At 44.7% G+C, this 15,630-nt stretch overlaps 1 protein-coding gene across 1 annotated transcript in view; it reads right to left on the reverse strand.

The window, feature by feature from the left end:
* Positions 1-10,857, reverse strand: part of CPLX4 (complexin 4) — a 23,789-nt gene extending 12,932 nt beyond the window's left edge. Inside the window, exons 1-2 of the mRNA XM_008057520.2 lie at positions 10,494-10,857; positions 4,649-4,736 (exon numbers count right to left, since the gene is read on the reverse strand). Of these exons, the coding sequence (XP_008055711.1) occupies positions 4,649-4,736; positions 10,494-10,660 (255 nt within the window). The 5' untranslated portion in view covers positions 10,661-10,857. The remainder of the gene's footprint in view (positions 1-4,648; positions 4,737-10,493) is intronic.
* Between the last annotated feature and the right edge of the window lie 4,773 nt (positions 10,858-15,630).

Here is a 15,630-nt window from a genome sequence, read left to right on the forward strand (position 1 = left end):
GGAGGCGCGAGGAATGCCTGAGTCACGGGTTCGAGACTCTCCCGGGCGGGCAGGGTGCTGGCTAGCCCCGTCTCCCAGTCTCCCGTGGGAGGCCTGCCAAGCCGTGTTCGGGCCCATCTCATGAAAAGCGTGGGCTTGAGGGGGGCACAGGCCCCCCCGGAGGTCTCTCTCTGCACGCCCCGGGCCCCCCTCGTGGCGACCCACGGGTCGCTTTCCCGAGCGGGCCGCTGTGTCGTGGGCGTCTTCCGAGCTTTCCGCCCCGCAGGCGAGTTTGTGCAACGCGGTGCGGAGAGCCCGATTTTTACAAAATGCAGCCAAATATATTTAAAAAAAAAAAAAAAAAAAGCCCTGGAGGCCAGGCGCGGAGGCTCACACCTATAATCCCAGAACTTTTGGAGGCTGAGGTGAGAGGACTGCCTGAGCCCACGGGTTCGAGACCAACCTGGGCCACTTGGTGGGACCGCGTCTCGACAATCAATAAAACAAACTAGCCGGGTGTGGTGGCGCACGCCTGTCGTTCCAGCTTCTTGGAGGGCTGAGGCGGAAGGATCGCGGAGCCCAGCAGGTCGGGGCTGCGATGGCCGGGAGCGTGCCACTGCCCTCCAGCCTGGGCGAAAACAGCCCTGGGGGTGGGGGTGTCCCCGTCTGGAAATAACTGTGCAATGAAGGAGAAGTGTGGCCTGCTCTCAAGGGACATCCTCATCGATTTATTCGGATCCTGTTTGGAACTTAGAGCGTCACTCTCAGGTCTAGAGGTCAAACCATCGCACAATCCCGGAGCAGGAAGAGAGGGATGCTTTCCAGACGACTGGGGGTGGAACTCAGTGGCACTTCCCTGAAGTAGGGAGGGTGTTCGTTCTGTCCCCGAAGGTCTTAGCAGTTTTAAGCTATGTTCAAAACTGCCCTGAAACTTTCTGGGCCAGCTCAGATATGAAGAGTCGAAAGGATTGGGTGTGGTGGTTCCCACCTGGAGTCCCAGCACTTTGGGAGGCTGAGAAGGGAGGATTGCTGAAACCCAAGAGTTCGGCATCGGCCTGGGCAACACAGGGAAGACCTCATCCTCACAAAAAAACATACAGAATTAGCCGGGTGTGGTAGTGTGCTTTTAGTCTTAGCTACTCTGGAGGCTGAGGAGGAAGGATCACCTGAGTCCAGGAGTTCACGGCTGCAATAGCCGTGATCGTGCCACTGCACTTCAATCTGACCTGTCTCCAAAAAAAAAAAAAAAAAAAGAGAGAGTAGAAAGGACAGACACTTTGGGGAGAGAGGGAGCTGTGTTCAAATCTTTTTATAAGTTGCTCTTTTTCATAGTTGAAGAGCCTGAGTTGTAATCCTGGTTCCGTCGCTCCATGGGTGTGGCTTGTTACGTTTCCTGGGGTCTAAAATGAGGCGGTGGCTTTAGATTTTTAGACAAACTCCCAGGTCTCCATTAGGGTCCAGGGGAAGAAAAAAATCAGGTAAGGGTCTCAAAAACATCATGCATTTGAAATGGCTATGGTAGAAAGGGTGGGTTGGGCTCTGTGGCTCAGCCTGTCAACCCAGCACTTTGAGAGGCCGAGGTGAGTGGATTGCCCGAGCCTGAGGGTTCGAGATCCGCCCAGGCAACTTGGCAAGACCTCGTCTCTACAATATCAAAAATTAGCCGGGCGTGGTAGCGCACGTCTATAGTTCTGGCTACTCGGAAGGCTGAGGCGGAAGGATCGCCGGAGGCCAGCAGGTCGAGGCTGCGGTGGCCGGGAGCGGCCACTGCACTCCAGTCTGGGTGACAGAGTGAGACTCCAACTCACAAGAAAAAAAAAAAAGAAAGGGTAGAAGAGCATTTGGAAGCCATGCAGTGAAAGACACCACGCACTCCACTGTTAACTTATCATCTTCCCTCATGTACGCCCCCACCCCAGCTGGCTTTAGTAGTCCATGCAGATACAGTCGCAATCATTCTCCAGGGAGGATCTCAGTCTGCACACTTCATGATTCTTTCCAGAATTTCTGTTGCAAAGACTCTTGTCCCAAAGGATGGCTTTGTACAGAGATTTGGGATTTTTTTAAAGGTATCACTGCCCTCATTTTATAGATAAGGAAACTGCGGCTTAGATATTTTTAAAAGCCATCTGAAGAGCACTTAAACCTTTCGGCTAAGCCTAAAAATGTTCGCCCCTGAGGGTCTGGCGATGTGCGAGGCTGCCGACTCACCATGAGTGAAGAGCACTGAGGTTCAGGGACCTCAAGTCGTTGCACTGATTAAATACATGAGTGTACTCAGCCATGGCCAAGACCCTGGCTTGACGGTGTCAGGAAATAAGATGTGTGCACAGAGATCATAACAGCAGCAAGAAGAGCTCTATCAGTTGGGTCCTTAGCATTTCTCAGGCGTGGTACTGGATCCTTTCATATCATATTATATTATCCCAGACAAAGACCCTATGAAGTTAGGGATTATTGCCCTCATTTTTATTGATGAGGACACGGAGGCTCGGATATTTTAAAAAGTCATCTGGCCGGGCTCGGTGGCTCGGCCTGCAATCCCGTGCCTTTGGGAGGCTGAGGTGAGTGGATTGCCTGAGCCCGCGGGTTCGAGACCCGCCTGGGCAGCGAGACCTCGTCTCTACAATCAATCAAAAAATCACCCGGGTGTGGTAGCGCGTGCCTGTAATTCCGGCTACTCGGAAGGCTGAGGCGGAAGGGTCGCTGGAGCCCAGCAGGTGGAGGCTGCGGTGGCTGGGAGCGGCCACTGCATTCCAGTCTGGGCGACAGAGTGAGACTCCAACTCAAAAAAAAAAAAGGCATCTGAAGTTGCACTGTGTCACAGTGGCACAGCCAGGACTGAAACTCAATTCTCTTTCGTTCCCTATGGAAAAATAACAGAACAGTTGTCAAAAATAAATCCTTAAGAAGCCCGATCTTTATGGAAGATGCACGCCCAGCTGATCATTTGTGTGTGTGTGTGTGTGTGTGTGTGTGTGTGTGTGTGTGTCTGTGTGTACTGAATTTCTGTTTCATCCCACATAAGATTTGTGGTGCTTTACTTAGAGGGACCAAGACAGGAGGTTGGGGGCTTTAGTTCAGCAGCATGAATCCAACTTGGGCTTCCTGCCTTGGGGGTGGCCATGTGGCAGGAGAGGCAGCGACATCCCGCGGAGTTTCAGGAAATTCACCAGACAATGGAAGTGGAAATGACAATGTTTAGAAGTGCTTCACTCTTCCAAAATGCAAGCACTGTGTGAAAAAGTATTAAACCTATTCATGGGGGCGAAGTTGGAAAAGCTTTTTTTCCCATATTCACGGGTTGCAGATGATAATGAGTTTAAATTTCATCGTGCGTGTTCTCCCTTCGCTGAGAGCAGGCCCTGGGTTCCTTGGGTATCTTAGGGGTCAGCCTCTCCCACAGGTCGGGGCTGGGCTGTGTAACTATGCACGGTAAGTACTGCACGTGACTTCCTGCAGTGACCTTGCATGAGCAGTTCATACTCCCCTGTTTAGTGCCTGTAGTATCTAACGTCACCTTTTTCTGGGGACCTGCAGGGGACCCATTGAAAGAACTGGTTTAGCAGCACTTTCTAAGCTACCCAGACTTGGAGGCAACTCTTGAACTTGGGAGAGGATCAAGCCGTTTGGAGGAATCTTTTTCTTTGGCTTCTCCAGATGGAAGATGTTCTCTAAGGATGGTGAATCTTTGGTTTATTTGTTTGCTTGAGTTGGAATCTCACCCTATTGCCCGGCTTGGAGTGCAATGACGTGATCACAGTTCATTGCAGCCTCAACCTCCTAAGTTCAGGTGATCGATCCTTCCACCTCAGCCTCCAGAGTAGCTGGGACTACTCCCGGCCAATACGCCCAGCTAATTTTTTGATTTCTTGTAGAGACAAGGTCTTGCTATGTTGCCCAGGTTGGTCTTGAGCTCCTGGGATCAAGCAATTCTCCCGCATCAGCCTCCCAAAATGCTGGGATTACATGTATGGACCACCGAGCCCGGCCTGCATGCGGCAAAGTGCTGAGTTCTCCATCACCACTGGCTGCGAGCCCTGGAACAGAACACCTGAGGCATGCGCCATGGCATGTCCACATGTCCTCTTTCTACCAGTAAACCTACCGCCCACGTGACCAGAGCCTACAGACAGTGGTCCTCTCAGCCAGCACTGAGATGGACGAGAAGGTGCTAGGTAATGACATCATGGCTACATCATGTCCAACAATCAGTGATCGATTTTCCTCTTAAATCTAGGTGGAGTATTGTGGAAGTTAAGACCCGGGGCTCTGTCTTTCCCACCCATCTGGCCCCTGGCAAGTGGGTAGCTATTTTATGTTTCCCCTACTGTAAGACAGAGGAGATAACAGGACCTAAATGAATGAATACTTGCAAAGCCCAGGGCCTGGCAGCTAGAAAGAGCTCAACAGATGACAGGAAAATGTCATCTCTACCGATTGACTCCATTTTTCCCCCCAGCAGAAATGGAAGTTCATAGAGGATAAGTTAAAAACTGGTTTTTACAAATTCCTAGTTTAATGCTCTTTTCACTATCTCAAACATCTCAATTAAGGTTAAGACATATATCTATTCATGAGCATGATCCTTTGCTGATAATCACATATGGCTTCCCGTTTCTTATTAATTAAGAAATGATTCGATGCTACTGTCTTCAGAGTGTCTTACCTTTGGGAGCCTGTACTTTTCTCTGAGATGAACTCTGAGGCATGCCCTCTCTGCCTTTTTTTGTGTAAATGCAGCATCTCTCTCCATCCTAAAAGTTAAAGAATAAAGGATCAGAAGAACATAGAGAATTGAGGACATCCCAGCCACTGCTCAGGGGAACCGGACACTGGGACACACCTTCTGAGTTCTTATTGCCCACAAACACCTGGGAAATATGGGATTTTTCCCCCCTTGGTCCCCAGATTTCTGTTTTTCTGTCTATCACTCTGCCATCATAAGTCAGTTCAGATGCCTAAATCCCAAAGACAACTTGGTTCTGGGAATCAAGCACCATCATGGCTCACCATAGCCTCAACCTCCTGGGCTCCGGTGATCCTTCTGCCTCAGCCTCCCAAGTTAGCTGGGACTACAGGCATGTGTCAACATGCCTGGCTAATTTTTTGATATATATATATATTATTTATTTATTTATTTGTTTGTTTTTTGTAGAGACGAGGTCTTGCTATGTTGCCAAGGCTGGTCTTGAACTTCTGGGCTCAGGCAATCCTCCTGCTTCAGATTCCCAAAGTGCTGGGCTTATAGGCATGAGCCACTGCGCCCAGCCCTGGGGATAAAATATGAAGCTGTTTCCCTTTCTCTGGATCTTACCTTAGGCACAGTATTCTCTTCCCAGTTTGGAAAGAGGTAACCCTAAACAAGGTGGGATAGACTTTTCAGACAGGCAGACGAGGGCGTTGCTCAGCAGGTGACCCAATTGATCTCCTGATTATGCTGCCTTGAAATGAACTTTCTTACTCATGTTGATCCAGACAAAAGCAAACACCTTTGGGGATGTCTGCAGAGCTCACACGGACCGTCTCCTTCCCCATGGCCTTTAGAAGTGATTTATCGACGGCTAAATTGATAATGCATGACCCTGCTCTCTGGCTATTTGGGGTTGGACCAAGCTCGGTATATGAAATCTCTTCTTTGGGAATTTGGGATTGGGATGAGACTCACGGTGCCTGGCTAGAATTGTACCGGGCAAGCTTGGTGGCCCTCGGCAGCCATCTTCCACCAGCCATGTGGCCTGGCTGCTGAGGAAGAACAAAGCAGCCACACACTTCGTAGCAACGGCAAGAGACGGGGAAAGCGCCCGTGGCTTCTCGTGTGAGGCCTGGTGGAATTTCCACTCATGGACGTGGTGAATGCTCTTTGCAGAAAGCATTATTTGCATTAAAATAAATCCCCCGTTTTCATTTTCAGTTCTCTATCTCTTGACTCCAAGTTTTGAAATGATCTTAACCCTTACACAAAAGACGGAGTGTAAGGGAGGGCGGGATCTGAGACAAACAATCAGATTAAACCACTGATCACAGGTCCTGGGCTCAGGTGCTCTCTGAACTCATTTCCATCCACAGGGTGTCAGTTCTGGAATGGACATGAGAAAACGTCAAGTTCAAGCTTCCAGTTATGGGGAGGGTCATAGAATGAAGTGACTTGACTAGGAGATTAGTGGCATGGGCAGAGATCTTTTCTCCTCACAATATTTTATTATGAAAACTTTCAAACACAGAAACGTTGAAGGAATTTTGTAGTAAACCCATATGCCCACCACCTAGATTCTACAATTTGCATCTTATTATACAGATATTTGCATCTCACTGCCCATATATCCCATATCTATCTCTATGCATTCATTTTTCCCTATTACTTGTTGGATGCATTTCAAAGTTGCAGAAAGCAGTACACTTTTCGCAGAATACTTCAACCACATATCACTAACTAGAGTGATATGTTTGTTTGTTTCTATCTTCTTTTTTCTCGTGAAGGAAAACTTGCATACAATTCAATGCACGAACCTTAAGCGTATCATTTGATGGTATCCCACAATGCACAAACCTGGGTAACCCAAACCCCTATCAATATAGAAAACATTACTCTTATCTGGGAAAATGCCCTCATTCCCATTCCTGATCAATGCCTGCCCCCTGTCCTGGAGACAACCACCGTCTTTTCTGCCATGGATTGGTTGCATCTGTTCTAGAACTTTATTTAAATGGAAACAGACACCTCATCTTCTTCTGTGCAAGATTTCCTCCACTCAGTAAAAAAGGCTTTTGAGATTCATTGATAGTGTCTTATTTCTCAGTAGTTTGGTCTTTTGTATCGCTGAGCAGTATTCTATTATATGTACAAATATATTGCAATCTGTCTCGCCATCCTCCTGTCAAACGCCTGAACTATTTCTCATTTGGGGCTACGGTGAATGAAACAGCAACGAGTATTGTTGTACTCTAAAAGCTTTTTGTGGACATGCATTTTCACTTCTCCTATGTAAATGACTAGTCATGGAATTGCTGGGTTCTAGGATCACTCAGTCAAGTACGTTTAGTTTTATAAGAAACAGCAAGATGCCTCTTCACAGTGCTTGTGCTATTTTCCATCTCAACTACTAAAACAAGTGTTCCAGTGGTGTCACACTTTGGCCAATGTTTGATCTTTCTGGTCTTTTAATTTTAGCCACTCTGGTGTGATTTTGATTTTGTCCATTTCCAAGACAGCTAATGACATTAAGCAGCCTTTTCGTATGGTAATTAGCCATGCATATATCTTTCTGAAGTATTTGTTCAAACGTTTTGCCCTTTCTTTTGGATTTTCTGATTGAGTTGCAGGAGTTCTTCATATACCCTAGATCCCACCCAGTCCTTTGTCAGATATATGTTTTGCAAATATTTTCTCCCGTCTGTGGCTTGCCTGATTATTTGCTTAAAGGTCTCTTTTAGCATATAAAAGTTTTAAATTTAGAGTCCAACTTATCATTTAAAAAGTTTATGGCCATTGCTTTCTCGGCCATGATAAAGAAACCTCCATCCACTTCCAAGTTGCAAAGATATTCTCCTGTGCTCATCTTTTTCTAAAAGCTTTATAGTTTTAGCTTTGATGTGGAGGCGTAGGATGCATATCAAATTACTTTCAGTGTGTAGTGTGAGGTAGAGGTCAAAGTTCAGTATTTTCCGGTTGTCTCGGCATCATTTGTTGAAAAGACTTTCCTTTCCCTGACTGATTATTTTGGCACCTTTGTTGAAAACCAAATAACTGAATAAGCTCCATTGATCCATTTCTTCATCCTAATGCCATGCAGACCCAGATTCCAGCCCTCCAGAGACAGGCTACCCGTCATTCAGAAAAGCTGGTTGCTCTGTTTACAGTCACACGTAGTAGTCTCCCCAAGTAAAGTATATATTTCTGCAGAAGAAAACCCATATCTTCTATGTCAGTACAGTCCTCACAGTGCCAAGCCCATAACAGAGGTCCGAGCAATGACTGAATAAAGTAAGGCTCAGAGTCAAGTTATAAAAGGGGTACCTTGGCGACAGTTGAACTATAACTAAGGCCAAGGGGCATTTGAATATAATTGAGGACTGGGTGTGGTGGCTCACGCTTGAAATCCCACAACATTTTGGGGGGAGGCCGAGGTGGGAGGATTGCTTGAGGCCAAGAGTTTGAGACCAGCCTGAGCAATATAATGAGACCCCCCATCTCCACACACACACACAAAAAACATCAAAAAATAGCCAAGCATGGTGGCACACACCTGTAGTCCCAGCTACTCAGGAGGCTGAGGCGGAAGAATCACCTGAATCCAGGAGATCACAGCTGCGGTGAGCTGTGATGGTGCCACTGCACTCCAGCCTGGATGACAGAGTGACACTCTGACTCAAAAAATAGTAATAATGAATAAGTACATATATCATTGAGGAAAGTGGAGGAATAAACAGAATTTTGCTTTTATTTCCTTTCCAAATATCCTGTCTAGGCAGAGACCTCTTTCAGTACTAATGTTACTAGTAGTGAAAAACAAAAAAATTGAACACAAAAGGAAAATCAAAATGAATGTACCTTGTTAAACAGATTGCATTGTTAAGTAGTTTCTGTTTATGATTAAGAGTCCATCCCCCCATTTTTCTAAAATGATGAGGACAGGTTTAAGAGGATTTTATTTGCTATTATTCATTTCTAATTATATGTACCATACTTTCTGTCGCTCTCTCTGCATTTAACTTGTGATGAACCACTTTTGATGTCTACTTCATGTTGCCTTTTAGGTGATGCGCTTAGAAACTCAAGCAATGGACTGGAAGTCACCCCTCTTAGCCATGGGGAAGCAATCTGCTTCATTTTCCTGCTACTATTTCTTAAATTGAGAAACTACATATATTTATAATATTCTCTGTCACACACAAAGCCGAGTAGTTGACTGCCCGATCTACTGATCGAACATACCGTTTGGCCATTTTGAGCATGGAACTGTCCAATTATAAAACTATGGCAAACTAGGACATTAGTTAATCAAAAAGATGCCATACCTGTGATTAGATTTACTGTTTGGACATATTAGATGCTATTTTGCATGATTAAGTATGTATCATTTAAGTTTGTGACGATTTTCATTAGCCTACTTGAACTGAGAATATTTGGTGCTATATTTCGACTTCTATTGCTTCATAATACTGTACTCATTTTTCTTTAAAAGCTTTTTTTATTTTACATGCAATAAGCAAAGTCAGCCAGTGTTCAAGGAATGCTACTTTCTTTTGCCCAAGTCTTAGCACTACCATCGTTTTTGTAGTTGCATTTACTTGTTTAAAAAACGGACTTAAATTTACTGCAGAGCCAAGCATAATACATTCTAGGTAGTTTATAAGCCACAATTGCTTTCAGAAAAGTACAATAGACAAGGCTTCCACTAAATGTAGGCTTTGTACTTTCTTAGTTTCCTCCAGGTCATTAACCTTTTCACCTATAATTATCTTAGCGATAGGACTTAGGCAACTGTTATGTAATTGATCATTAGCAAAATAGCCACGGTGGCAAAAAAAGAAATACTTTGCTTTGGAAACATCTGATGACCATTTAACCTCTAGATTGATGTTTCAATTCTTAGTTGGCTCTTAAATTGATTCTAGCTTAAACTTTAAAAAATTGCACACAGATGATGCTTATTTAAGAATCAGTCATTCACTAGTGAGACGTTGTTGGTGATACGTACATTCTATAATACCCAACTAAAATGTTGCTAATATCTTATATTTTACTTGAGTTATAGTTTTTGTAGCCAGGATGATGACCTTATTTTGGGGGACTAGCTGGCTGGTAGGGCAAAGTGTCATGATTTTACAACGTGCTTTCAAAATTATTATCTATCATTGATTTGCTCTATAAAGCAAGTAGAGCAAAATGTTAACTTTGGACTTTATGTCATAGGTACATGTGGGTACTAATTGTACTGTTCTTCTTTTCAGAATGTTTAGAATTTTCATGATGAACAGTTCACAAATATTCATGGTCTGACAAGCCAGATCTTATGACCTAATTGTCATGCTGTGTTTTCTGGGTTTGTTTGTTTTGCACATTTCACTCAAGGAGCTCTCACTGTATGCTCTTTAAGGCCCTCTTCTAGATACACAGCCTGAATTCTTGCGATTTGAGAACTTTCTACTCGTCAGGATGGTGAACTCAAAGATTGTAAAGACAGTCAGACTCACCATTTTCCATCTGAACAATTAATTCGAAGTCAATTAAAATATGCCCAGACCAGAAAGTGTGAAGCTGCTTTAAGAAAAACATATTCATTCATTTCTTATTTTTCATGTCCATAGTACATGTAGAACAGAGAGCACCAGAGCTGCTGATACTAAGGAATCGTTCACTTTAGAAAAGCAACCTTTCCTTGGGTTAAAGGTGAACGGCAGGAGGAAAAACATTGCAAAAAGCAAAGAGAAATACGCTGGAGAACCAGAGAAGGCACGGTCAGGATGAATTTCTTTTGCTTTCAAAGGGAAACGAAGCGGCATGTACTCACTTCTCCTCAATCATTTGCTTTTGATATTCCTCATATTCCTCTCTAGTCATTCCTTGTGCTGCTGCAGGGTCAGATGTCCCTCCTTCTTCTTTTTTCTCTTCAGAACCACCACCAAATCCCAAATTCTTAACCTGGTTACTTATCATAGTTTTCATAAAGAAAGCCATTGTCTCTGCTCCAGAAAAATAAAACCCCAACTCAGGCAAAACCTAAAAAACCAAAACAAAACAACAACAAAAACAAACCAAAAGAAAACCTCCAAATGTTCTCAACGCGGCAACACGTTGAAGGGCAAAGGACTTTGCCCAGCCTCATCTATTCAAGGGCATAATGATAGAGAAGACGGGTTTGTCAGCCGTAAGCTGGATTAAAGCGAACCCTTAGTATAGAGGCAGATGGTTCAGATTACCAAAGCGAACACTCAGAGGCAACGGTCTACCTTCTGAATTAATACACTTAGCTAATTTCACAGGAGGGGGAAAGAAATCCCTCACACTAGCTACCCCTCTCCCTACCCGTTTCTAAATTTTTAATTATAAGCACAGCAGGGCTTCATCAAGAGTCCAGTTTCAATTAAATTAATCAGAGCTGACTGATTATATAGCTATTGTGGAATTTCCAAATTCCAGCCCCTGAGCGCAGCATCCTGTGGAAAAACGGAGTCCGGGGAGACTCAACACGCAGAATGCTTCATTAAGCAAAAATAATCCGTTTGATCCATCGTTTTATCTCGTTGGACTTGAAGCACCACGCAAGGATCTGCTTTTTGGTGTGCTTGAATTTCGCACTGCTTCGATGGTTCCGGCGTCCCACACATAAATACACAGTCGAGGCGAGTGCGGAGGGGAACGCTGTGGGTTCTCAGTTCACATCTGGGCGGTTATGTGAGCCTTCTTCTGCATGGAAATGTCACTCGTCTGCGTGAAAATGATGTGCTTGCCATTTCCGAGGCTCTGACCCAGAAGGTAAGACCATATGAGAGTCAGATCATCAACATGTAACGGGTCATCTTTTCTCTTACATACAGACTGTTCGCCTGCTGATCGCTCTATGTAAACTCACCGGTGTACCTGGATGAAACTAACAAGGTTTTGTGACAAAGCACATTCTCTATGGCTGTGGTTTTCTTCAGGTCAAGGGAAGCATTGAGTATGGCTAAGGCTTTAATCTATGCTATTATCTTTCTAATTAAAGCACCCCTAGAGGGGGTGGGGCGGGAGGGAGGAGAGGTAACCCTTTTGTAACCTATGCTGGTTATTCTGTCCGAAGGCAGGAGCGCTCTCAGAAAACAGGTTATTATTTCTTACATCGTAAGAATTCTGTAATCTGGATTTTTGCCTAAAATGCTAGCTTTATATATTTTAAGGCCCGCTTTCCCTTTTTGTCATATATTTTCGTTTTGTTTTGTTTTTGAGTTGGAGTCTCACTTTGTTGCCCAGGCTGGAGGGCAGTGGCACACTCCCGGCTACTGCAGCCTTGACCTGCTGGGCTCAGGTGATCCTTCTGCCTCAGCCTTCCAAGTAGCTAGAACTACAGGGGCGCGCTACCACACCTGGCTAAATTTTTGATTTATTGCAGAGATGAGCTCTTGCCAAGCTGCCCAAGCTGGTCTCGAACCCGTGGGCTCAGGTAATCCTCTCTCCTCGGCCTCCCAAAGTGCTGGGATTATAGACGTGAGCCACCTTGCCGGCCTACTCATATATTTTCAAGTGCTGCTAAAAATGGTCTCGATAGGAAGGACTAACAGAAATACTTTAGGGTGAAATAGAAACTGTACATGTGCTCAACTAAGCTGAATAAGATGAACATTAACACTGAACTCCACTTTCACTTTCGGATGGGTTGCTTGGAACTTAGCACATTCAAATAGTTACCTCCAAGTTACCATTTATAATAAATTAAGTTTCATTGCCATTGTTATTAATATGACCTCATAGAACTTTTCAAATCATAAAAGCCATAGTCTTATTATGTTTCTGTCAATGTCTTTGCTTTTTAGTTGAATACACAGAAGTTCTCCTTTAGAAAATACTGGAGAGGTGTTTCATGACATTAAAAAAACTTTATTTCCCAAAGAAAAGGACAACCTGCTGGAATTCTGTCCTATATAAAAGTTTTAGTCAGAAAGTGAAATCCCTAAAGCTATGCCTGCAGCCAACTTGAATTTGATGGGTCTGAACCAGAGGGTTAATACTATCCCCTACGGAAAAAACAAAATGAAAAAATCAAAATCAAAATCCATTTTTGCTATAAGTTAATGATTTAGATTTATTATAAGATCTATTACAAAAATTCAATATTGGCCAAGTGTGGTGGTTTATGCCTGTAATCCCAGCACTTTGGGAAGCTGAGGCAGAAGGACTGCTTAAGCCCAAGAGTTTGAGACCAGCCTGGGTAATGTAGCAAGACCTTGTCTCTATCAAAAATAAAAAAAAAAATTAGCTGGGCGTGGTGGTGTGCACCTGTCGTCTCAGTTTTTTTTTTTTGAGTTGGAGTCTCACTCTGTCGCCCAGACTGGAGTGCAGTGGCCGCGCCCGGCCACCGCAGCCTCGACCGGCTGGGCTCCGGGGATCCTTCCGCCTCAGCCTTCCAAGTAGCTGGAATTACAGGCATGCGCTACCACACCCGGCTGATTTTTTTAATTTATTGTAGAGATGAGGTCGCCCTGCCCAAGCGGGTCTCGAACCCGCGGGCTCAGGCAATCCACTCATCTCAACCTCCCACAGACACGGGATTACAGGCTGAGACACCGAGCCCGGCTGTTGTCCCAGTTTTTTGTGAGGCTGAGGCGGAAGGATCGCCTGAGCCCAGGAGGACAAAGCTGCAGTGAACTGTGATCGTGCCATTGTTTACCAGCCTGGGCGACAGAGTGAGACTCTGACTAAAAAACAAAAATCCATTTTATTAATAAGTACTGTTCGTGGTGAGGGTGTCAATTCTAAACTCCAACAACTTCTCCCTGTTCAGTCCTCTTCTGTATGGACATGTGTGGGGAGGAGATTGGGAAGAGAGGGTGTCAAGAATTGCAGAGACCCAGCATGGAAAACGAATACCTCCTGATACTGTTCTCTTTTATTTATTGTCTCCCCAACAGATAATTCCATTGAGAATGGGGTCATGTCTTAAAAAACATTTTACTCCTCAGTTGATGACAACGGCCTTTCCATTTGGACATCCAGTAACTATTTCCGGTAGAATCTTGTAGAAATGTCTCTAGAATCTTCCATTCCTTCAGAGAGAGGGGAAATAGATACCCTAGTATTCAAGAACTCGGACCACGAGGTGTCTCCCCTTCCGCGGTTCCTTACCCCACCCTTACTGTGGCCTGCAAGACCTTACATGATTTGGTCCTCACCTACCTGCCGGCCTCATCATTTCCCCTTGCTCAGTCCACTCTATTCATGTTGTTGTCCTGACTGTCCCTCCAGCCAGACTTCTTCTCACCTGTCCCCGTGGAACCTCCTGGCCTGGGGTCACTCTCCTTCCACATCTTCACATGGCTCACCTTCACTTAATTCAAGACTCTCTTCAAATTCTCCTTCCTAGAGGTGGAATCCCCTGGCCATCCCCAGATACCCTGCCACCACCATTCCACACTCTTTAGCCGATTCTCTCTTTTTTTTGACTCTACCTGAGGCCAGGTGCGGTGGCTTAAGCCTATAATCCCAGCACTTTGGGAGGCCGAGGCAAGAGGATTGCCTGAGCCCGTGGGTTCGAGACCACCCTGGGCAACATGGTAAGAACTTGTCTCTACAATAAATCAAAAAACTAGCTGGGTGTGGTAGCATGTGCCTATAGTTCCAACTACGTCAGAGGGGCCAGTGCAGTTTTGCTCATCTTTGTGTTCCAATCTCTGAGAATTCTGCTTAGCACATAGTAAATGATTGATAAGAATCTTGGAGGAAAAAAATGAATGAATGATTGCCATTAGGTCTAATGGCTTATTTTTAAGCAATTCACCTTTAATGGTGGTCATCAAAATACTGCCTGGGATAGTGGGAACACTCGGAGGGTTATCTTCAGGCAGATGTACAATCTATAGTGTTGTACAAATCAAAGGCACAGTGGCAGAAGCCTTCTTTGCTGGTTCCCAGGAACAAGACGACTTGCTATAGTTTTAGAAAATCATGTCTCATCCTGATTTAATCGAGCACCTCTGTAAACACTGATTGGTTGTGACCCACTCGGCTTGAAAAAATGCGATGGCATCTGACCCCAAGAATTAAGCAGTGAAGCAATAATCTCATTAGTGGAATTACATTTCAGAAAGATATCACATTCAAACAGCACAAATCCATTGAGGCACTTCACCTGGGAGTTTTGTTTTCAAGTAAAATGCTTCATTTTACTCCTATAATTAAGGTTGGTTAGTGGTATCATTTCTTTTTTGACTTGCCCCAAGAAAATCATGGCTATTAGGCTGTCCTGTTTCTGTCATTATATCCTCTTAGTGGATGACACAACAGCATTTTGGGGGTGGCTGTGCAGCTACACCTCAGTGTTCATGAATATCAGCAGAACTGGCAGAAGCAAAGGTCACCTAAGTGCCAAGTGCAGAGAGGACATAGAGTCGGGATTCACGGGGATGAGCTTTTAATTTCTATTCTAAGTGGAAAAGAAGTCATATAAAATCAGAAAAAAAAGTCTTGAGAAATAGAAGGCCCATTACGGAAACCACAAAGCAAATTAAATACATAGTCCTCATCACAGTAACTGCCTATTGGAGACATTTTAGTGGTTGGTATTTTACCTAATCAAATTTCTTGTACATTACAGATACTTAATACATATTTCATGAACAGTATTGAAACACCAGGTCAAATAGCATGGCTCTTCTTATTTCTATGAGATTGGCTAATATTCTTTTTTTTTTTTTTTTTTTTTTGAGTTGGAGTCTCACTCTGTCGCCCAGACTGGAGTGCAGTGGCTGCTTCCAGCCACCTCAGCCTCGACTTGCTGGACTCTGGCGATCCTTCTGCCTCAGCCTTCCGAGTAGCCGGAATTACAGGCGCTCGCTACCACACCTGGCTGAGTTTTTGATTTATTGTAGAGATGAGGTCTCTCTGCCCAGGCGGGTCTCGAACCCGCGGGCTCAGACAATCCACTCATCTTAGCCTCCCAAAGGCGCGGGATTACA

This window comes from Carlito syrichta, unplaced genomic scaffold (genome assembly GCF_000164805.1).
Source record: "Carlito syrichta isolate Samal-C Ts95f unplaced genomic scaffold, Tarsius_syrichta-2.0.1 Scaffold303038, whole genome shotgun sequence".
Classification (NCBI taxonomy): Eukaryota; Metazoa; Chordata; class Mammalia; order Primates; family Tarsiidae; genus Carlito; species Carlito syrichta.